This window comes from Camarhynchus parvulus, chromosome 7 (genome assembly GCF_901933205.1).
Source record: "Camarhynchus parvulus chromosome 7, STF_HiC, whole genome shotgun sequence".
NCBI classification, from domain to species: domain Eukaryota; kingdom Metazoa; phylum Chordata; class Aves; order Passeriformes; family Thraupidae; genus Camarhynchus; species Camarhynchus parvulus.
This window is the reverse complement of record NC_044577.1, coordinates 7,984,837-8,007,371: the sequence shown is the minus strand read 5'-3', so window position 1 is coordinate 8,007,371 and position 22,535 is coordinate 7,984,837. Positions and strand designations below refer to the sequence as shown.

At 39.9% G+C, this 22,535-nt stretch overlaps 1 protein-coding gene across 1 annotated transcript in view; it reads left to right on the top strand.

The window, feature by feature from the left end:
• The first annotated feature begins 795 nt into the window (after window positions 1-795).
• The window catches only part of STAT4 (signal transducer and activator of transcription 4), a 36,571-nt gene continuing 14,831 nt past the window's right edge, over window positions 796-22,535 (top strand). Inside the window, exons 1-8 of the mRNA XM_030952311.1 lie at window positions 796-926; window positions 2,416-2,560; window positions 15,002-15,100; window positions 15,900-15,992; window positions 17,865-17,943; window positions 19,519-19,604; window positions 20,221-20,372; window positions 21,517-21,675. Coding sequence (XP_030808171.1) covers window positions 799-926; window positions 2,416-2,560; window positions 15,002-15,100; window positions 15,900-15,992; window positions 17,865-17,943; window positions 19,519-19,604; window positions 20,221-20,372; window positions 21,517-21,675 — 941 coding nt within the window. The 5' untranslated portion in view covers window positions 796-798. The remainder of the gene's footprint in view (window positions 927-2,415; window positions 2,561-15,001; window positions 15,101-15,899; window positions 15,993-17,864; window positions 17,944-19,518; window positions 19,605-20,220; window positions 20,373-21,516; window positions 21,676-22,535) is intronic.

Below are 22,535 nucleotides of genomic sequence, written 5' to 3'. Positions count from 1 at the left end.
TCATATGAAAAGGTCAGCTTTCTACAAAAATGTCCATTTTGATGAAATCTTGTCTTTTTCTTCAGGAAAAGTTTCGATTAAAAATGTTCGAACAGATCCATAGTGTGTTGGCCCACTTCAGTCTTTAGCCCTGAATGTATTTTGTGTCTTCTGTTAAGATGAAATGGAAGAACACCTCTGCTGTGGGATCAGGGTGTTGGCAGAGCCCACTGATCTCAGACCCTAGCACTGAGATCCCAGGGCACATCAAATATAATTCTATGGCAATTTAAAGTAGAGATTTACTAGATTTAGGTTGTAAAGCAGTACTCTCCAAACAGAAATTGGGGGGCTTTAGGAACAGCACAGTGACACACAACCATGATGACTTTAGGAAAAATCTGAGTGGTATGAATTCACTAAGAAGAGAGCAAAATCATTGCTTTCCACTACCCTTCAATAAGAATAGTTCTACCTGGGTTGAAGAGTAAAATCCTAAACTTCTTCTCTTGATGAGAGATGGTGTGTAAATTTTGCCATGTTGTAAGCATCATAAAGTAACTCAAAAAATTTACGTGAAGGAAGGGGATTGACAGATGTGCCCATTCAAGTGTAAGAGCCAAAACTTCTTCAGTGGCCTTGCTCACTTTTCTCCCTCTTGCCTTTAACTGACTAAATTTACTCAAGTACCACCTGTTTTGTCAGAATAAAACGTCAAAGTATATAAGAGCAACAATGAAAATAACCAATTTATGCAGTTTGGATTAGTAATTCATATTCATTTTTCAGTTGCAAACATTAATTCCTTTCTTTTGTAGCATGTCCCAATGGAGTCAAGTTCAACAACTGGAAATAAAGTTTTTGGAGCAGGTGGACCAGTTCTATGATGATAACTTCCCCATGGAAATCCGGCACCTGCTAGCACAATGGATAGAAAGCCAGGACTGGTAGGATTTCATTCATTCTATCTCCTCTTATTTCAATCACCAACAATTCTTTTGATTGCTGGAAGGCTTTAGGGTGCTCATTTACAAACTGTGCAGGTATCCACACTCCAGTAATACTGTTTCACTAGTTAATGGATTTAGCCATTTCAACTTAGGGAATATTGGAAGGTGAAGATTCACATTGGAACTTACTCCTAAACAAAACCCAATAGAAATTGATTTTAAAAAAAACGCAAGTTAATTTTTAATGGAAATGTTATACACTTACCTCTTGCAGCATAAAATTATTTACTTGTCCAGAATTGCACTTAAAGCTGGATAATTCTGAGGAACAAGCCAGCTGTTTACAGGAACTGTTCTCTAGGAGGTCCATTTATATCCAAATTTGGATTCAATTCACTTGAGAGTTATCTTAAGAAGATTCAAAACTAAATGCAAAAAAAAAATAAAATATTCGTTATACCAGAAAGAGTCATCTCAAATTTTCAAGCTAACTCCACAGGACTATTGGAGGACTATTGTGCAGGGGGGGAAAAACACTGCTAAGAAATAGAATCTTTCTTTATGGTTTATAGCTCCATCTTTATGGGGCTGTGGCAACATGGGTAACATTAAAATCTCCTTTTTGCCAGACGTGGAGTTATCAGGCATATCTCAAACAGGCACGTGCTGTTTGTGAGGAAAGGAGAGAGGCTCTCCCAAGGACAAGGATTCTGTCCAAACTTTTTCCTTCTCAGTTTTCTCACTAATGCCATTGCCCTGCACATACCAAGCTGTACCAACAACAGCAGAGCCAGTAAAGCCTGGCTTTGTCTGTGTCCTGTGTCCCCTACATACCCTTGACCAGTAGCCTCAGAGTCCTCCTGTATCCCCAAATAGTTTGGCTGGGGGAAGGCTCAGCTGGTGCCTGGTGTGAAGAGATGTCTCTTCTGCCTGACCATCTGGCTGTTGCCTCCTGGAGCAAGTTATTGCTGCTGTTTCCCTCAGTGGAGGCGCTAATTTGGACTCCTTTCTTCTACCAACCTGCCAGATTGCCATGAAATTTGTAAGAATTCTGTCTTTTGGACTTCAAGGCTGTTGCCAACTTTGTCTGAAACTGGGCAGCAAATTCAGAAATTATATCTGTGTGACTGAGTGAGAGGGACAGTTTGCATAAGCCCCCTTTCGTCTGACAAGTGAGCTGGAAGTATTTAAATATTCACTGGACCAGAGACTAGAAAACCCTGGTTGTCTCCTCTGGCTGACTCTACTGTCTGTGCTAACACCTCACCCTCTTTTTATGCATATCTATAGGAATATTTAAAAAAAAACCACAAAATCATAAAAATCATTATTCACAAGCTCTAACTATATGCAAGTCACCATATACTTAGTCTCTTTTTATTGCTGCCTAGATTTCTGAATAGATTATAATTTTCTGTACTGCTAGATTGACACATCATACAGCATTTTAAATGTTCATTGTTATTGTTGTTCATTGACTCTTTAGGGAGGCTGCAGCCAACAATGAAGCAATGGCAATGATCCTTTTGCAGAATTTGATAATACAGGTAGACGAACAGCTGGACCGGGTTTCGCAGGAGAAGAATCTGCTCTTGATCCACAACCTGAAGAGAGTCAGGAAGCTGCTGCAGGTGGGTCACTGCTTCCAATGCCAAACTGCACTGCACGCTCTCACTGCTCTCTGGAAGCAGTGCTGAGCTCTGTGCAGTGCAGTTTGTTCCAGTGCCCAGCTCAGAGCTGCTCCGATTGCCGCAGACTCCGAGCAGCTCTGGGAAAACTGAGCCTTCCACAAGATAATTCAAAATAACAATTCCACTGTCTTTCCGTGGAACAGTAATTCCTGTTTCAATGCATGCAGCTTGGATACAAATGGTGTGACTTCTTAGCTCTGTGCATATCTGTGTTTCACTGAGCTCTTAACAATAACACTGTACAGTGCTTATAGATGCTCATGTTTATTACAAATGTAATTACCACCTCTCAGACACCTACAGATATTTAACTATGGAATAAAATACATGCTTGGGGCTTAAGGCAGCACCATGAACAAGGAACCTCTGTAAATCATTAGCATGCTTGCTGTTTTATGCTTTTCTGGGATTATTTGTTATGAATTACTTACAGGATTTACCGTTAGGCTTCTGCAAAATGATATTTATTTTGATTGGCTGAATGTTTCTCTAATAATTGTTTATCTAAGGCAAGGATTCTCAGAGTTCCACTTGATTAGTCACCTACTTCCTGACATCTATCTGTCTTCTGCATAAAGCAGATATGCCATGGAGTTCAATGAAAATGTGGGGGTTTTTCTCTTCTTTGATGGTGTTTTCCATAAGTACTTAAATGATAATTACATTGCTTGCCAAACATTTTCTTTATCTGAGACGTATGTACATGCACACACACTGGCCTGGAAAATCTTAGCATGATTTCATCAATTTGTTCTCTCCATGGCTGTGTCTTTCTACTCTTTATCCCTAATGGTGGCCTCTTAAAAATATGACACTATTTCCATCACTGCCACTTTTTCATCCTATGCTATGCAAGCAGCCTCCTGTAATTTAAAAATAAAGTCACTTTTTATTTCTTTTCTGGTTTTTGGAGCAGCACTTTTCATAATTTAAGTACTCTTCAAACACCAGATTTACTCAACTGCAGAAAACCTGTTGTTTCTGTAAAGATCTTGGCACATTTTACCACAAAGCTGTATCACCTTAGTAAAGGATTCTTCTACAGGGGCAGATGCATGGAAAGAGAATTTTAGGCCAAGCAGTTACACTACTGTATTCCTGCCTTAAAAGACAGTGCATTTATGATTATACCATCACAATGTGCACAGGCAGAAGGACTAGAACATATTTCATACAAGCTCTACAAAATTAAAGCCTCTCGTTGTTCCTTCTACTCTTTGCCCCATTTATTTTATTCTAAATTTTTTACCAAATCTTGAAGCATCAGCTCTGTGTGCTCTGCCAAATTGGGCACACCAAGCCAAGCAATCAGACCTTGGGTGAACTCATTTGAGTTCATGTAATAATCAGTGTGAAAACGGCCTGAATGAAAACCCTTTCTTTGAACTCCTGTCAAGTTTGGAAATTATATAATTATGTGCTTCAGGAAGAGCACAAAGCAAAGGAGGGTCATTCCAGAAAGGCAAGAGGAGGGGGGTTTCAGGTGATTTGTGATTAAATGGCTTCTCAGGTGCTAGGTCTGAGTCACAATTCCAGAACAAGCCAAAATGTTCAGGCATCCCCATTACAGCCGAACAGTGTTATGAACTCCTTGAGAGCACATGTGTGACATTGCAATTATTCATACTGCTTATAAAACAGGATCAGAATCTTGAATATTGCAGTAGAATGTTTCTAGGTGAGAAAAAAAAATCAAAACAGCAGCTCTCCCCATCACTAGTAATGTTGACCTGTCTTCATTGCATTAAGACAACACATAACCTGAATTTAGACAAAAAAGCTATCCATTCACTTTCAAAATACACATGGAAGCCACCAAAAACTGGATGGCACTTTCACTGTTGGAGCTTTTCCTGATCTTGAACACTATCACCCACAGTCTGTATTCTAATCTCCAAAATAATTAGAATAGGCTGCAGTAGGACCAGGTTCTTGCAGTGTTTGATAAAAACCTATTATTGGATAAGAAAAATAATTTATACTGTCTTAAGAAATCTGTGACACCAGAGTTTTTGACTTTTGTGTAGAACACTATGTTACTGCCGATCAGGTATAGCACATGGAGGAAAAATGCATTTTCAGCCAAGGTGTGGGGTGCATGTTCTGTAGAGCTGCACAGGTAGTCTCCTGCTGCAGCTGGTAAAGTTATTTCTTCACTGATGAGGTAAGTACATCAGTAGAGAAATGCTACAGTAGCTGAAATCAGCTGACAGCCTCTCCTTGTTATCAACTGTGAAGTGTTATTAATGGACTGAACATGACACATAGCACAGACAGTATGTTCTGTAATGTTCTTAACTTTGAGTATACAAATTATCTAATTATGGGTCTAATCTTTTGTTAATGCATGGCTGGTTGCATTTTATTGTGGAATATGTGAGAAGATTGGAAACGGGCATTTGGCTTCCCAGCCACAGCTGCAAGCCCTTGCAGATACTTAACTCTTGCAATTTAGTTTGTGACAGGTTTGTGAGACAGCACCAGAAAAATGTGACTGATGTACAGAGCAGGATGCCATGGTCCTTTTTGTCCCAACACACCACCTAGGGAAAGGGAGGCTGGAATGCTATGCTGTGAAACGAATGAGGTTTTTCAGTGACTGATGAAAGAAAGACTGGGTTCCTAAACAGGGGAGGAAGTTGCTTTTGTAAACATCTTTTCCTATCTGGTGACTCTGTGAACAGAGTTGGTTTGACTTTCTCTGAAGGTTAGTTACCATGAGCCCACCTTTATCTCTGCTTCGCTCTCTAGTGGAAGCACTTCTTTGAAATTTCACAGTTCCCTCCTCTTCCTTCCCCTCTGAACCGCACACAGATGCACAGACCCTTGTGCATGGTGCACACACACAAAGTGTCCAACCACAATGCAGGATCTGAGTGCAATGTTTGTTCATTGCTTTGAGCCAAATTGTGTTACCCTATTGAGTAACACTTGACAAAATAGATAATGCTGGAAACCAGCACTTATCACTATGTACACAGCATAGTGTGTTGAGCTGTAGTAAAGGCTATGACAATAGCAATAATAAAGAAAAATTCAATTAGAGAACACACAAAAGCTATTCAAAAACAACCTGCAGTTCTTGACAAAACACAAAAGGAGAGACTAACATTTAATCAGAAATACAACTGGATGGTTAGTGAAAAACAGCCTTAGAAGAGGAAGCAATGCGCACTTCATAAGTGGCCTGTGCAGCTGTTTTCTAGACAGACAAGGACTCCTTTGGATCAAGATTCCTGGTGCTGTTCCTGAGTCTGGAGAGTGTTATTTCTAGGAGTCTCCAGCACCACGGCCAAGCACCCCTCACCTAAAAGATTTCCCTGAGATTTTTGTTATCAAATTGAGAAAATCTTCTATTTTAACTGTTTACTGAAACATCTCTACATAAATATGTTAGTTGTTCTCTGAAAATAAGAATGGAAGTAGTGAAAGAAGGGAGAATTTGCCTGCCTCAGTTGCAATACAAAGTTTTAGGCCACCTTGGGGGTTGTGAAGGACAAAGAGAAGTCCAAGCAGGAAGGTGGGTACACCTGGCACCTCTGCTTTTAGATCACAGGGATCATCCCTATTCTCTCAACATTAGAGAAATAACTATGGAGTGTGGTATTCCTGCTTAGACTGCTTACATTTCCAAAATTATCTGCAGGCAAAAAGAAACACTGAATAGTGTTTCAGAAAATATGCAATTTGAAAAAGTTATAAGCACTCAAAAATAGTGTTAAGAAACTTAGCTAAGCAGCTGTGGTCACTGCTAGCTCTCTGTAATTCACTTCTCTATTTCTTACTTTCATTGAAACATCTCTTCTTCTTGACATTAATCTAGAATAAATGCACATACTGTATTAAAATCAGGGTCAGCATTTTAGGTTAAAATCCTTCATATTTGCTTCCTACATTATTATTACTTCTCAAGTCAGTAAATTGGATTCATTTTTATAGCAGAGCAGCCTTTTGTTGCTGTGCTCTTCAGTGGGAGACAGAACAGCACAGTCACTTTCTGAGGTTAAATTCTCTGTCCATCTTCTTAGAGAGCTTCTGGTCCCCCCAGCAGCAGTCTTGGAAAGGGAAGAGGGAGAAAATGTTCAGAGGCAGTGAGGGAAAGAGCAGGGAAACCATGCTTATAGTTCTTTCTCCTTAAAATCTAGATAGAGAAAAGCAAAGCAGATTAGTCACAAGGAGATGGTTTGTGCTGTTGTTATGACAACAAAACGTAAAGGGCAGATGTTAAGCTTGGAAGAGCTGCCTGGCACTTCTAGGAACCAAATTCCAGATGTAGGAGTCTGCGTGACCTTGGCCCGTGGACGATTACATCCCAGTGCTCAGAAGGAATGTTTGTACGTGACAGCGTTCACCTGTCCCTGATTTAAGCCCCAGTGGATTTAGTGCTCAGAGACTCTCATGGAAGACAGGCACTGTCCAGATTCCTGACTCACATGCAAAATCCTGCGCTGGCAGAGAGCAGGCAGGCTGCAGTGCAGCCAGGGAGCCAAGGGCAGCCTGGGAGTCAGAGATGTGCACTGTGCCCCCGTGTCCCACCGCTCCATTTAGGAATGATGCTGGTGGCAACTGCCTGTTCAGCTCTGGGATGTCCTTCCCCACACACACTCCAGGAAAGCTGGAGCACTCCTCCTGCTAGACAAGGAGTAGCTCCATGGAATGCAGCCTGGCCCAAGTGTGGGTTCAGGTGAGCTCTCAGGAGGAGCCTCTGTCTGTGCTGTGCTCTGTGACAGGTGCAGGACAACCCCATCAGGACAAAAGCAGAAATTCCCAGAATCATCCTACTCATAACTGAAGCCCTTATTTATGCTCTAGTCTCAAGATAACTTCTGAAAGCAATCCCTTCTCATTAATGGCAACATGCATCTGTGTCACTTCTCTATTTATGGTTTTCAGGGTGAAATCTGATTACATAAATTTTCCTTTCTAGAAGTGAAATAACAGATTTCAGGAATAAGAAGGGCTGCTCTGCTCATTTACCATTGAAGCCTGAGTTAATGAGTATAGTGTGTGCTCTGGGGAACAATTTGCTGTAAATTATGTATATTCATGAAATTCATTTGATTCTCACAGCAGATTCTCCAGTATTGGTGACCTTTACCAACTCCTCAGCCCTGCTAGAGCCCGAGATGGGGAGAGGGAGGGTAATGGGATTATGCCTGGATGAGCAGGTCTGTGGGCACACACACCATTAACACCTTAGGGTCTGTTTACAAAGGGAGAGGTCAGGCAGAAGCACCAGATCTGCTGACTCACACCAGCCAGTTATATAAAATCAAGCTTTTGGAAGTCATAGTAAGTAGCTGGGAAATAGTTACATTACTTTATCCTACATGGCTCTAGCTGTTTTTATGGAAAGGTCTGGAATAGCTTCTGAAAGTATCTTCTGTCATCTGAAACAACATATATTGAGGCACTTTTTTTCTACAAATAGATCTTTACGTGATGCTGCTTAAAACAGTGACCCAGCAGTGCATTCCTGATTCTGTCATGTTCGTGGTTATACTGCCCAGTTTGTTTCCCTCTGCGATGGGCACTGAACACCCCTGTGCTTCTGCAGATAGAACTAAGTGAACAAATAAAGGTTCTTTTGTTCAAGTGACAGTTTACAAAAGCCTCTGTACCAGAAAGGAACATGCATGAGGAATGCAGGGAACAATCCTAAGATAATTCATTTCAATACATCAAAGAAGGTGGACAAATGAGCGTTAGATCTGAAACAAGACATTCCAGTTGGTGCTCGACAAACAATTCTAATAAGCCCTGTGCTGAGAAGCAGTTGCAAAGAGTGGAAACAGCCATTGATATTTTAGTTGCAGTTTCCTGTTAAAGCTTACAAAAGGGTGACAATGGAACAAAATAAAGTTCCTAATAAACCACAGAAGATCCATTTCAAAATGTTATTTACATGTGTTTAGCACTTGTGTAGCCTGCCAGATCAACAACTCAACACGGTAAGGTAGGATGTGTTTTGGACCAGCATGTCCTGCTGTCTAACACAATTCAGATTGTATTAGACTGCTCCCAGTGAGTTTTTCAGTACAACCATTAAAGCTGTTTACAGAAGATTTTGGCGTGCAAATGGGAAACCCCGCACAGAAGTCTGTTTGCTGAAGCAGCTAGGTGTCTGCTCCTAGCAACTGCAGCCTGGTGACTGCAGCTAACAAAGGTTTTTAAAAATTACTGGTATAAGGCTGAAAAAGGTTACTTGTTACAAGTGAAGTACTTTGGGGTTTCTAGTTATTATTTAAAGAATGCAAAAAAAGTTTATAAATCTTTCCATTTGTTTCTGTAGAATGAAAGAGAGTTAATTTTCCTGACAGAAGTAAAAATACAAGCAAACTAAATAACCTCTTGTGGGCTTTGTTCATTCTGTAGTATTAAGAGCCCAGTTGCAGTTGAACATCTGCCTGAGAGATTAGTTAATAGTACTCAGGTCTTTGTGCCCAGAGGAGGAGGGGCATGTGGAGATCAGTCCTCTCTGTCCTCTGATGTTTTTCCCTTTTTCATAAGGAACATGGTATTGTTACTTACTTTCAAATAAATCTCATTTAAACAAGAAGTTCTTTATTCTCAAGTAAATATCAAACAAGAACTACCCTATATTTTTCACCCATCCCTGTCTATACAGTTCTACTGTCTGATGATTTCTACAGAAATGGTTTTTTTGTAGCTTTATCTCACCTTACCTGCACAGAAATCTGCTGTTTCCGTAGGTTATTGCTTGAGTGGTTTTAGTGTCTGCTGGGAGGGACGCTACAGTGGAATTTGAGAGGTGGAGAAAAAAACTTCTTCCTTCACAGCTCATTCACTGTGCTTTTACAGCTTTGCCTACTGCAATTTAGTTGCACATGCCCCCAGAAAAAAATTATGATCATCTGGAAGTTATGCATCATACGCTAGGAGAAAACTACGAGACTACAAAGCTGTGTATCAGGACTTCCCACACATCACAGGAGTTTTCTAAAACAATGAGGTTGCCTTTAAGTTCTCGCACCTATTTTGAGAGAGGGAAGGAGAAATGTAAAAATAAAAGTACAACAAGAGCAGTCTAAATAGATAGTGTCACAGGTACTTCCTCTTAAAGACCTAGATAAAACAGAGACATCTTTCTAGTAGAAGATTTTTTAGTAAGAATACTGCCTGTTTAAGTACAAGCTTTCAAAAAGCTCCCAAGCACTTAGCATTTATCAGGCTAACACAAGGACCAACTCTTTCTTTGTATTCTGCTGTTGTCTTCATTAAACTTTCTGCCTGGATGCATAAACAAAGATAGAAAACAAATCAAGGTGAAGTGTTATTTGTCATATTTGAGGGTGAAAACGGGAAATATGTATGTACAGCCTTCCCACCCACACATTCAAGATACACAGCTAAACCAAACCTTTCTTTCTTTTAAAAAATGAAAGGATAGACAAAAGGGGTTTTTCTCCCTGTTTTTGATTTTATGAAAGATGAGATATTTGCTTTTCCAGAAAGCTGCTGAGTATCAGACTTTGTAAAATAATCATATCACAAGTAAGCAATAGGGAAGGAAATGTATTTTTGCTTGACTTTGTCTTGCTGTTTCCTATCTCTCCTCCCTTCCATCAGCTTCTTTAAATATTCATTCAGCATGAACAAACACTTCAATGGTCATACTAAATAACTCTGCCACACCTCCAAGTAAAGCTCCTATTGTGTACAATTAAAGGCTCAAGAAGGGCTTTTTCTAGCAGAAATGAGAAGAAATGCAGCTGATAGATTTGAGTTTAAAAAAAGAAAGAAAAATAAAAGGAAAAGGAGCTAAAACCTGACCAAATTCTGAAACAATTTTCAGAATTGGAAAGCACCAAAACCTGCTCAAGTCCTTTTATAGGTCACCTTGAAAACACAGAGATAATCAGGCAAACCCCTGACTGACTTTCTAAAGGCTTCATAGCACATCCTTCTACATCACAAGTCGAGACCAACTAACACCTAATCCCCTGCTTTACCCCACTGAAAACAGAGCCAGCTGCTCACCTAGTGCACATCCAGTGTTCACTGATAGGTGTGTACAGAGCCCTTTGACACATGGAAACCAGTCAGTGTTAGTGTGGCTGGGAGTGATCCACTTTGAGATGGAGCCGCCCACAGGAAAAACAGCTAAAATCCTGAAATTTTAAAAATGGGAAGAAAAGAAGAGTAAGAGAATGACTCTGGTCTAGATTTCTTCATTGCTGACAGAGTAAGCAGATACTAAAACTGACACTTGCTTGGTGTTCTTTGTGAAAGCACATGTATTTTAAAATGTCATAATACGTATTTTAAAGTTTCTCCATGACCTTGCAGCTTACAGAATCTAACCTTGCATTTCCCTGGCCACTGTTTCATGTGCCTTTAACATACTCCAAAGAGTTCAAGCTGTTTTAAAATTTGGCTAAAGGGCATAAACTCTGCATGCTATAACATACAAACTGTTTTTGCAGAAATGCCTCTTTGTTTTTCTCCAAGATCTAGTAAGGTACTGTCACAACAGATGTCCCTGGAGTGGAAAGAGTGCATGCCGGGTGGCAGTAGGAAGGTTTTCTCCAAGGAAATGTCATCAGCATTCTCAGAAACTTGTCACCTGTTCAGAATGAAAGTTCAAGTTCCCCCTGTTTGCTTAAATTTAGCATCATGCTGGTAGTTCTTGAGAAGGATCCAGTCCAAATAAGATAATTTGTTGTTTGTTGTAACTCATGGCATGGAAAGACCTCATTGGAACAGAACAGAGGAGAAAGAGAACTTCTAAGAACAACAGAATTACAGTAATATTAGCAGATATTTTGATTTGAAAGAAGACAAGCGAATCCTCAATTTCTCTGTGTTGGTATTTGTCAAAAGACAAATATAAATTTTCTCCTTACATGTTTAAGCTTATTAATACAATTTTGTATATCTAAAGAATCCACATTCTTCTTCCTCTTCTGGCTGCTAGTGTCTAAGTTAGGATTCCTCCATCTCGAGCCATTTTTGGTTAAAGTTCCTTAATTTTCCAACTTAAATTACTCTTTGCTGCTAGGAGATGGTTTTCAATTAGTCATTCAGAAATCAAGATCATGTTGGGCAATTTCTGCCCTCAGCCAAAGACAAAATGGAAGTGCAGAGCAACAAGAGGTGAATAATAAGGGAATACCAAGTAGTGCATTCCAAAGTGTAATTATGCCTGAGAAGTACAAAACACAGGCAGAAATTTTTTAGTATTATTATTTTTCCAGAGTCAAAAACATGACTATTGTGACTTTTAGTAGCTATCGTTATTCAATAAGTTGCAATTATTGATATATTTAGTGTTACAATTCATTTACCAATTTCTTACTGATGAGTTGCAATCCATCTGCTCCCTTACTGCAAAAGGGGCTGCTCCAGAAGCACAGGTGGCAGCTCTCTGTTGACCTTCTTGGCATCTACTCAAACTGAATCCAGTTGAAGAAGCACCACCCTAGCATAAGTATGGGAATCACTATGGACCCAGCTTGTTTCTACAGATTTATGAGTTGGAGAAGAAAGAAAGAGAGGGAGAAAAGTGAATTTCCACTGCATCTCTTGATTCAGATGTTTTTCTCTTAATGAAACAAAGAAAGGGAGAGGAAGAAAGAGCTTTTGAAAGTTTTGCATATGAATCGTGTCTAGAAACACTAGGGAAGTCCCTAATAACCGGCATCCTTTGTGGGGAATTTTAACACATCCCACTGTCAGAAATTTTTTTAAGAGCCTCTTCTACATAAATGTATTTTTTCAGCACGAAGAGAGGATATTTACTTCTTCTTGACTTGGTTAAATAGGTTTTTTTTGACTCCTTTAAACCCTTGCAGTGCTGGAATTCTGTTGGGCAGTGGTAAGCCAGGACTGAGGTAAGCCTCAAAGGTAAGCTACAAAACCTCAGGCTTTGTAGCTTCAGGTACCAATGTATGGCATGAACACTTACTGGCCATCTAGGGGAAGGTGAAACCCTGTTTTACTATCAAAAATAAATATCAGCCGCAAGCAGAAATTAACAGAGGAATTAATATGCCCATCAGTGGTCTTACAGCAGTGGCAGATTTCTCCCCACAGTTTTCATCCCAAACCTTATTAGTAACAGGACTTTTCCCCCTCTAATCAAGGTATAGATGGATGAGACAGGCTTAGCTATAACAGCTGAAACAAGGCAGGACTGTTCCCCCCTCTCCCAAATTCACCTGTGCTCATCCTTAATAATAAATTTGCTGTGCATTTTCAGTCCACCACAGAGCAGAAAACCCAGTCAGTAAAAAAAGCATGAGTGATTTCCATGCCAGTTAGCAGCCTGGATTGGCTCCCTAAGGAGTCAGGCACTGGGCTGGAGCACAGCCAGAAGCACAACCACTTCTTGCAGCAGTTAATTTGCCCTGGCTGTGGCTGTTGGACCTCAGTTCCACAACACCCACTCAATCCTTTGCAGGAAGATCACAGCCATTTCCCACATTGCTCTATTCCCTTCCCAAAGCTACATCCTGACACTACAGAGAGAGAGATTGGGAATGTGCCCAATGAAGGGGACTGTGAATACATTACTGGACCTGAAGTGCAGTGGTGTTGAAGGAAGCATGCAGCAACATCATAGTTACTGTCCTCACAGCCATGGGGCTGCCAGGGAGAAATGTGTAGTGACAGATCTTTGGCACTGTTATTTGACGTGGAAATCAGCAGTGTATCCTTAATCAAGTCTCCTCCCACTGCCCAGGAAGGAGCAGGCAGGGAGGGAGTGCTTTGTGTTTGATCTGAGGCATAGTGTGTCCTGGGTAGTATTACTCACCACTTCTTGTTTACAGAGAAGCTCCTAAAACCAGTCAGATTCATAACTCCTGTTCCTCAGATACTGCTGGAGTAAAGTACTTTCCTGAACTGCTTTTAAGGAGATCAAAGGAGGCACAGCACTGGGGCTACTCTGGGTGTGCACTGGCTGCACTGTGGGGCATGTACTTTTCCTGTCCTGAAAAGATTTCAGAAACCATAGAAACAAAGTTTTGTTTCATTGCTAACAATAACAGGGCAGTCAAAGCTTTCTTGGAAGGGAACATTTGGTGCCTTGGTTATTTAGTTTTAAGAGCCCTGTATCTTTCACCTCAGTTCATACCTGGAACCACAGTAAAGATGGTATTTAATACCAAACAGTTCATACCAAATTGCCATGATCAAAACTACCATTTTTAATATGGCATTTCTTTACTTTGCAATTGAAGTCAAAACCTATTTCAGATTACACATTTCATGCATGAGCTCACATGAAATGTTTAGTGAACAGCATTAGAAAGGTATGTTTAATGCCACAGTACTTGTTGCATACAGAAGCAATGTGTTCACATTTCTGTCAGATGCTTTCACACCCTTGTGTCTAACATAACAATTGGTGCGAGATACCAAAGGAAGATATGGCATCAATTAAAGTATATAAAGTATTAAAGTATATAAACTTATTGTGCCACATTCAGAGACAGCTAGAATAAAAGAGGTTCTGAGTGGCAGGGAGATAGGATGAAAATAAAGAGTAATGATAGAAGAGAATAAAGAATAAGTCCAGAACTGGGAACTGTACAGGAAAAGAAATTAAATAGATTAACTCTGATGAATGGACAAACACTATGAGCAGTGAATGAAGGGTATCTGAATGAATGATACTGAATGAAAGGCATGAAGGATACTGAGAAACACTGAATGAATATATCACCATAAAGGAAGCTGCTTGAGAGTCCTGGATCATTCCAATTTTATAAATACAGCATCAACCAATATTAGTTTAAATTGTGCCCAGTCCTCAGTCATGCATCAGCAATTCAGCACTTTATTTATGGTGGTATAAAAATAAAGATTTTTTTTCATTCTTTGGCTTGGGACAAAAATTACTTATTCCTTCATCTCAGGCACATTATTTTTTGAAAGACAAAAATTGTTCATAGACATTAAAATTTAAGTCTCCTGCTTTATGCTGAGGAAGCTTTCCTGCTTGCATCATTACCATATTGATATGCTTGCAAACTTTTTTGTTGGCAGAAGTGCTACATGCTAAGCAGCAGCATCCTATTGAAAATCGAAGGTGTGATAAAATCATGCCTAGAATAGGCTGACAGGAAAGCCCTTTCAAAACAGCTGTGTTAGCAGGGGAGCAATTTGATCTCCAAATTATATACATCTCAGAATTGTATCTTTATAATCTCTGTGGAACATTGTTCAGAATATTTTATGACAGTGGCACTAACCAATGCTGCCCTGAAAGGCTGAACCAGCACATGAAAAGGGGAGTCTTTTCCACCCACACCAATCTTCACCTCCTAGATACTTACACATCACATTGCTTGTGATTTCCATAGGGACATCCTGAATTCTGGAATTTTTTTGAGTTGTATTTACTTGTGCTTGCAGGGCAAATATCATGGTAATCCCATGCATATAGCAGTGATCATCTCAAACTGCTTAAGAGAAGAAAGAAGAATATTGGCTGCAGCCAGCATGCCTGTACAGGTAATGAATTACATTTCATTAATCTGCTCCATGTTAATCTGCTTACATGCTTTTCAGACCAAATCCTGTCCCCTCATTCCATTGAAGTGATTTGTGTGCACTAGGGGTTGCCAAATGTTGCCCTTTAAACTCACATTTGAACTTCATTAGTGGCTCTTCTGCTGGAAACATTGCTATGAGGGACTTCCATGTCACAGCTAATCTTCAAAGACTTTAATCTGTAGGAAAGGCTTTAAAGAGATTATTCTTTGCAAAACAGATGTGTGTATTTTAAATTATGCAATGCATTAATTCATATTAACTATGGAATGGAAAAGACATGCCCTCCATAGAGTTGGATCTTTATTTTATATGTTGTTTGGAGAAAAAAATAAGTCAAATTACATATGAAACTTATTTTGGGGAAATTGTTACATGATTAAAACCCAGAGAGAATTTTTAAGACAAACATGTTCTTGTTAATCACTTATGGATGTAATATGTATTCCTATATGAGTCTTGTGCCGTGGATATTTTTTTAAAAATCTAATAATCTATATTTCATTGACTAGATGTTTAATACTACTACTGTGAGTATACTATAGCATACTCACACTTTTTAATCTCTCAGATTTCAAAGTTAAAGCTGCATGGTTTTCAAATGTGTAGAACTAAACTTGTCTGTATGTTTCCAGCAGTCTGCAGATGGTTGAACACTGGCTTTGGAATTCCCTCTCTCTGCTGGAACAGTACAGTTTCTCTCACCTATTACTATTATTAATATTACTCACCCACCAATTATCTGTTCAATGTGTTCCAGGGGCCACTGGAAAAGTCTCTACAGAGCTCTGTGGTTTCAGAACGTCAAAGAAATGTAGAACACAAAGTATCAGCGATCAAGAACAGTGCTCAGGTACCTTTTTTGTCCTGTGTGCTGTCTCTGCCCTCCTGATTTTCATACAGACACACCTGAGCTATCTTTAGGCTGAGTAGCACAGCGACTTCTGCCAACAGACACACCATCCATTCTCCGTTATTCCAAGGACATCTGCCCAGACTGACAGCTCAGGACACACCTGGATCCTTGGGTGTTAGCAGCTGTCTGGGTTCAGTGTGAGAGCTCCCTCTTTTAAAGCTGTCACACTAATCCCTAGGGAAGTTGCAGGCAGACCACTGAGTGCAGTAAGAGCATAGCTACAATCTCTAAAAAGATGTGAGGCTCAGAAAATGTATTTTTGCAATTTCACCTCCTTTAGCTGGGTCAGCAGTAGCGTAACCTTCCCAGCCTCAGAGTCGTGTACCGAGAGCTTTGTCGAGCTGAAGGCTACGTGACACAATTGCGTGGCTTGGAGTCATGAGGGGACAAGAACACTGGCAGCTGATGGTAACCACTCTCCAGGAGCTTCTCATGCCATTGCAGGCCAGAGCTGGGCTGAGCCAAACCTGTAGCTATGTCCCAGAGACCTTGGAAGCTCAGAGAATACCTGTCCATTCAGTTCAAGGCAGGACAAGGATTCAGAGTACCCACAGCTTTTTTACTATCCCAGCCCCACTTTCAGCTTTACAGCAGTCTCAGTGTAGAAACTATATTTAAAATACCTGCCCATATGTTGTTCAAGAGCAACATTTCTGGTATACTGGAAAGAGATCCTAGCAGCATTCTCTCACCAGTGTCTCCTTTCACAGAGAAGAAGGGTTAGAGAGACCAAACCCTTAGAAGGATAGAGTAGTTTCAGAAGAATGTAATACTAGGTTTCTATCTACACATAAAGTTGTAAGATAAGAGTTGCAGAGCAGACAAAGCAGCAGCCTATCATGCTGCTCCTGCCTGTGTGGGGAAGCACAGCCACCCCTGAAGGACCAGTGAAAGGGAGAACACTTTCTAGATAGCAGGGCTGGGGTTTTTTTAGTAGGTAATTAAGCTGAACACAGAAATTAGCCAGCTCCTTGTGCATATAATTTCATACTTTACACATATAATTTAAAACTTTAGTCTCCAAAATAAAGAGTAAGCCAAAATGGCTAATTGTGTGTGGGCTCATTTAGCAAACATGTTTCTGTATTTTCAGACTCTTAATGTGCACATCTTAGGAAACCAAAAAGGACTGTTTATGAGTTGTTGGCAAAATCAAGGCTTCCTATAAACAGCACAGAAATAGACCTTCAAAGTACAGCAGATAATTTCCTACAGTTTCATTTTCCTTCTTTTGATGGGGTGTTTTGAATTATTATTGATTGGTTACTAGAAAATACCTTTAATATTTTTAATAGCACATATGAAAAGAAAGCTGCAAAATGCCAAAGCAGCAAAAATGTTTCATTTCTTTATCCAAATTCTTAAAACATTCTGTAAATTAATTCTGTGAGCTCTACTCCTGTGTGACTCCACCTTTTTTGGCTTTGCACACCCCTATTAAATTTCCATTTAAGAAAATGTAAAATTATCCCTTTGCCCTGCTTTAAAGTTTCAATGTTATGCATTATGGGCATAACAATTTCAGTTCAGCTCAGGCTAACACAGTCATTCCTAGTTTCCTCTATGTCATTGCACTAGTAAACCAGAAGGGATAAAGCTGAGTCAACCACTGTCAAATGCAGGATAGAGGGTGATATTTGACTTTCTAAACAAGTAAAATAAATCTGTAGCTATAAATTTGTTATTCAATCACACTTTATAAAGTTTACAAGCTAGTAAACAAGGGTTCCCAGAACTGTTCTGGGGTTTTCAAATGGTAAGAAAGGAAAATACTACATTATGCATTTATTCATTTCTCTCCTGTGAAAGATGACTGACCAAGATGTGAAATACTTGGAAGACTTGCAAGAGGAATTTGACTTCAGGTACAAAACAATACAGAGCTTAGGTAAGAGTTTTTATATTCATTTTTAGATTTCCTAGGAAATGGCTGATTCTGCAGCTAGACTACAGCATCAGGGGGTTGTGTGCATTACTTGATTAATATATGTAAACATAAAAATGGATCTTTGGTTTATAAAAATGGATCTTTGGTTTATATAAAGTTTTAGTCCTCGAACAAAATGACTCTTGGGGTTAAGAGGGTAAAGAAAGTATAGTTATTTCCTATGGATAAGCTACCTAATGGCACATAAAGTAGTACATTTCTTAATTTAAAGAACCTATTTCTCAATATCCTCACCTTTTACATGGCCCTTCTTTGGGAGAATGTGGAAGACACTCTTATTTTCCAGAGTCATGCAGAACTGATTTTTCTCGCCTCTAACTTGGCTTTCTGTTCTTTTTTGACCACAGTGGTGATAACCAGCTGGTAAGCACTCTGAATGCATGTTTGACCAGCCTGTGATGGCTGAGATCTGCATGTGGAACAGTCCTTGCATGATTTCTTTCAGAAAAGAAACTGGGGTCTGCTTGTGTCTGCTCAGATATCTTTATATTACCTTCATTTGAAACTGCAAAGATGCTGGGCTTGGAACATCCAAGTCCTTAAGCGCCTCAATCCTAAATGTTGAAGGCTTGATATGACCCAGCAATCAGAAGAATTGCCATGGTTTAATGAGTTTCTATTCATCAGGTCAATCATAATTACTGACCCCACAGATACCTGAAAGCTGCCCCACTTGCAAAATAAAACATGCTGACAAAAAATGACTTTCAGAACTTAAAATTTCACTGCTGTGCTCCAGCACAGCCAACTTAGACTGTGTGGGAGCAATTGCTGTGGCTGAGGTGGTGCTGGTGACTTGTCTGCCTCTACTGAAACATCTGCCCTGACTCAATAGGAGGGCATCCATCCAGAGCTTAGCAGGCACACAGTTGGCACCAATTTCTTTTTTGAATGTAGCATAAAAGATGCAAAAAGTTGGTGAAAGTGAGGGTGGGAAAGAGCTGCATGTGAAAGAGCATGGGTGAGCTTGGGGGCTCTTGAAACTAGTGCCTGACCCAGAGAAAGACAAAAGTTAGACAGAGGGGGAAATGCCCAGTGATCAATGCTCCTGGCTGCTGAAATTCCCCTGGTGATGAGCACTTCATCTCTGTTTCAAATGCCTCTCAGCCAGACACTGTAATTCACATCAAGTCCAGAGTTTAGCCTGACTGCTGACACCACGAGCTGTTTGTGTTTACAGATCAATCATTGATCCAAGCCAGATGTACATAATAGACAGGAGTATGCACAGGGATGAGAAATTTAGAGAACTCTGGGTACCATCTATATTTTCTGCCTTTCCCTGCCCCACATACACATCTACAGACAGGATCCATAAAACCTTACGTTAAACTTTTACTAAAGTTAGTCCTTTCAAATGAAACATGCTGTTACATAATCTACTGATGTTCACAGTTTATTTTTTCACTAGTTCTTGCTGCAGCCTCGTTGTGGTTTGTTTTCCTCATCTCCCATTATAAACAGGCACATACACCCACACATGTATTTATACTGATTTTTTTTTGTCCCTTGCAGAGCAGAATGACAAAAACAGCGCCCTCATTAAACAGGAAATGTTGGCGTTGCAGGCAATGCTCAATACTTTAGACTACAAGAGAAAGGTTAGTGACAATGTTTTGTCATTTGTGGTTAATCTGCTTTCTCCCCTTAATCTCACACCAAATACTCAAATGCGTATGCGTGCCTTTCTAAATTTTCATCTCAGAAGAGCAGATTCATTTCACAGGAGTTAAATGTTTGGGTGGGTCTGGGTGATTTGAACTGGAAGTTAAGAAATTGGCAATTAAGTAACAGCTCAGTCAAGGATATGGTTCTGCACACCTTAAGAGTGAAGCAATTTGAGTCCATGAGGGCAGGGTTATCATTAAATCAAGCAAACAAAAACACAATGCATTTTATATGATGCAAAACAACAGCAGAACTTTCTGAACTTGACAGAGCTTGCAAATGTCAAAATCTTGGAGATATTATGCCCAAAAAGAAAGCCACACTCTTCTCTCCTACCCTCCCAAAAAAAAAAAAAAATTACTGAAGAAGAATTCATAGGGATTCCGGATTAATGTACAGTGAGTGATGAATCCTGTCACTGAAGCAATAGGAACTAAACACGGTTACTTTCAGAATAATTGAAAAAAATGTGGTAAGTGCTTCATGATGGTTGGTGAATTCTGCAGCTGTTGCCTGTGGTCAGTTAGTGGCACCTTTGCTATTTTGCAGGAAGTGCTCAGTAAGATAGGGCGTGTGATCCATGAGATCGACGTGCTGATGAGCAACATGCTGACCGAGGAGCTGCTGGACTGGAAGAGGCGGCAGCAGATCGCCTGCATCGGGGGGCCCCTCCACGGGGGGCTCGACCAGCTCCAGAACTGGTAAACCTGCCCTGACCTCGTGCTTCCACTGAAAACCACAGGAAGTCTGCTGCACTTGAAATGATCATTCCTTTAGATCAGCTGCAACAGCAGCAAATTCACCAGCAGCTAAGAGAGTAACTAAAAGGTGCTAACTAAAAGCAACATTTGCCATTCAGAATGAACCTGATTGCCTGACTCGTGGCAATCACTAATTTCTGGGTTTGTATCCTCCAGATACATGAGACATACTCTCTTGGGAGTTTTGCTTGAGTAAGAATGGTGCTGACTGAGTTTGTCACTGAAGGCAGTGGGAGTTGTGTCTAGGCAGGAGCTGGGTAGAGGCTTTATGCTTTGACTCACTCCTCCAGACCTTACACTGTGTAGGGATTGAATGGCAGTAGTCTCTGTGATGGCAACCCTAAAGTGACTGCAAATAAAAAGAAAATAGCACTGGATTTAAAAGATAGTGTACCCACAAAATGTCACCACAACATCATGGTCATTACTCTCCCATCAAAACTCTCATATGGAAAAGGTGAAGTAAAAAGTAAGAATTAAAAAGGAAGGAAAATTATCAAGAAAATTTTAAAACTGAAAAAAAAAGTGGTCCTCTGCTTTTTTTTCTGTGTAGGTTTCTTTTTTTTTCACTGAAGTACTTTTTTTCCCCAACAAACATGCTAAAAATAGCTTTAAAATCTAATTTTCTACGCACATACCCTATTGAACTGTTATCAAGTGTGTTTGGATTTCTTTTTCCTTACTGCTTTTTACACTTCTTTAGTCTTGTTAACTTGCTCATTCTATATAAATATTGTCCTTTTAAAGAGTACATTTCGCAAAACTCCTGAGCTGTAGGAAATAATTAATGTTGGCACAAGTGTCCTGCCTGTACAACATCAGAACCATGTATATATTTCTTCCAAATTATCACAGACGGTGTGACATTGTTGTGAAAACTTTTGTCTTTGAAGATAAAGCAGGTGATTTGCCCAATGTATTTATATAGTCCTGTAAACAAAAGATGAATGGATGTGAGTTTGGGCAAAGCTGGACAGCACCATTCAATACAGATTCTGATTTTCCCCAAGCAGGAACTTCAGTAGTTCTTGTGTTCCAAGAAACTGTTTACAAGATTGCAAACTAATCCTTTGTCTTGCTGTAGCTTTACACTGTTGGCAGAGAGTCTCTTTCAAGTCAGAAGGCAACTAGAAAAGCTGGATGAACTCCTGACCAGGCTGACTTATGATGGGGACCCTATTCCTGTGCAAAGACCTCAGCTGCTGGAAAAAGTCAACTTTCTGCTCTACAACCTTTTCCGCAGGTGCGTAAGCCACTGCCAAAGTGCAGAACTTTACCTCAACTGGTACAACGAGAACACACTGTTAAGAAAAAGGGAAAAAAAAGTGTGAACGTCTGAGGATTCTAAGCACCAGGTTCCTAACACAGGATGTATGTACAGCTGTCATCAGAATTCACAGGAACTGAAGGTTCCAGGCAGCTTCTCATGGGTAGCATTTAAGGGTTTGTCATCAAATTCTGACTCTTAAATGAATGCCAGAAATCCCCTTATTCTAGGAGGAGTTACGTACATTCTGCTGAGAAAGAATGCTGAGAAACATTTACCTTTTTTAAGTTAATGTTTCTTTTCTTTCCTCTGTCTCCCCCAAGCTATGCTACCTGCTGCCCTCTCAACTCACACTTCTATTAGTAGATAAAATAATAGCATCATTTCTCTTGCCTTTTGTACAGGCTATACTAGAGATATACCACAAGTGAGTCTCTGAAAGCAAAGTGGGCTCAATTGTTTGCTCTCTATATATATAAAAATTAAACTGATAGTTTAATTATTATAATTTAATTTCACTGGAGCCATGCTCAGTGTATTTTCATACTCTGTTTTGTGGCTCTGATAAAATTTTGGAAGACCAAGACTTTTATCACCACTGTATTTTAGAACTATAGAATTTGGTGCAATTTTCAATGTCTTTCAAATATCTGTTTCTTATGGGAACAATTTCAGGGACAGTTAGACCACTGGATCAGTTTGAGAACTGAGAGTTGGAATGCAGAGCTCCCACTTCAGCATCTGCAGAGAAATAAGTTTTAAGAGATACCGGCCCTTTTCCCTTCCTCCTTCCCCTGCAAAAAACCCCATCTGTTTGTTCATACATATTCCTAAAA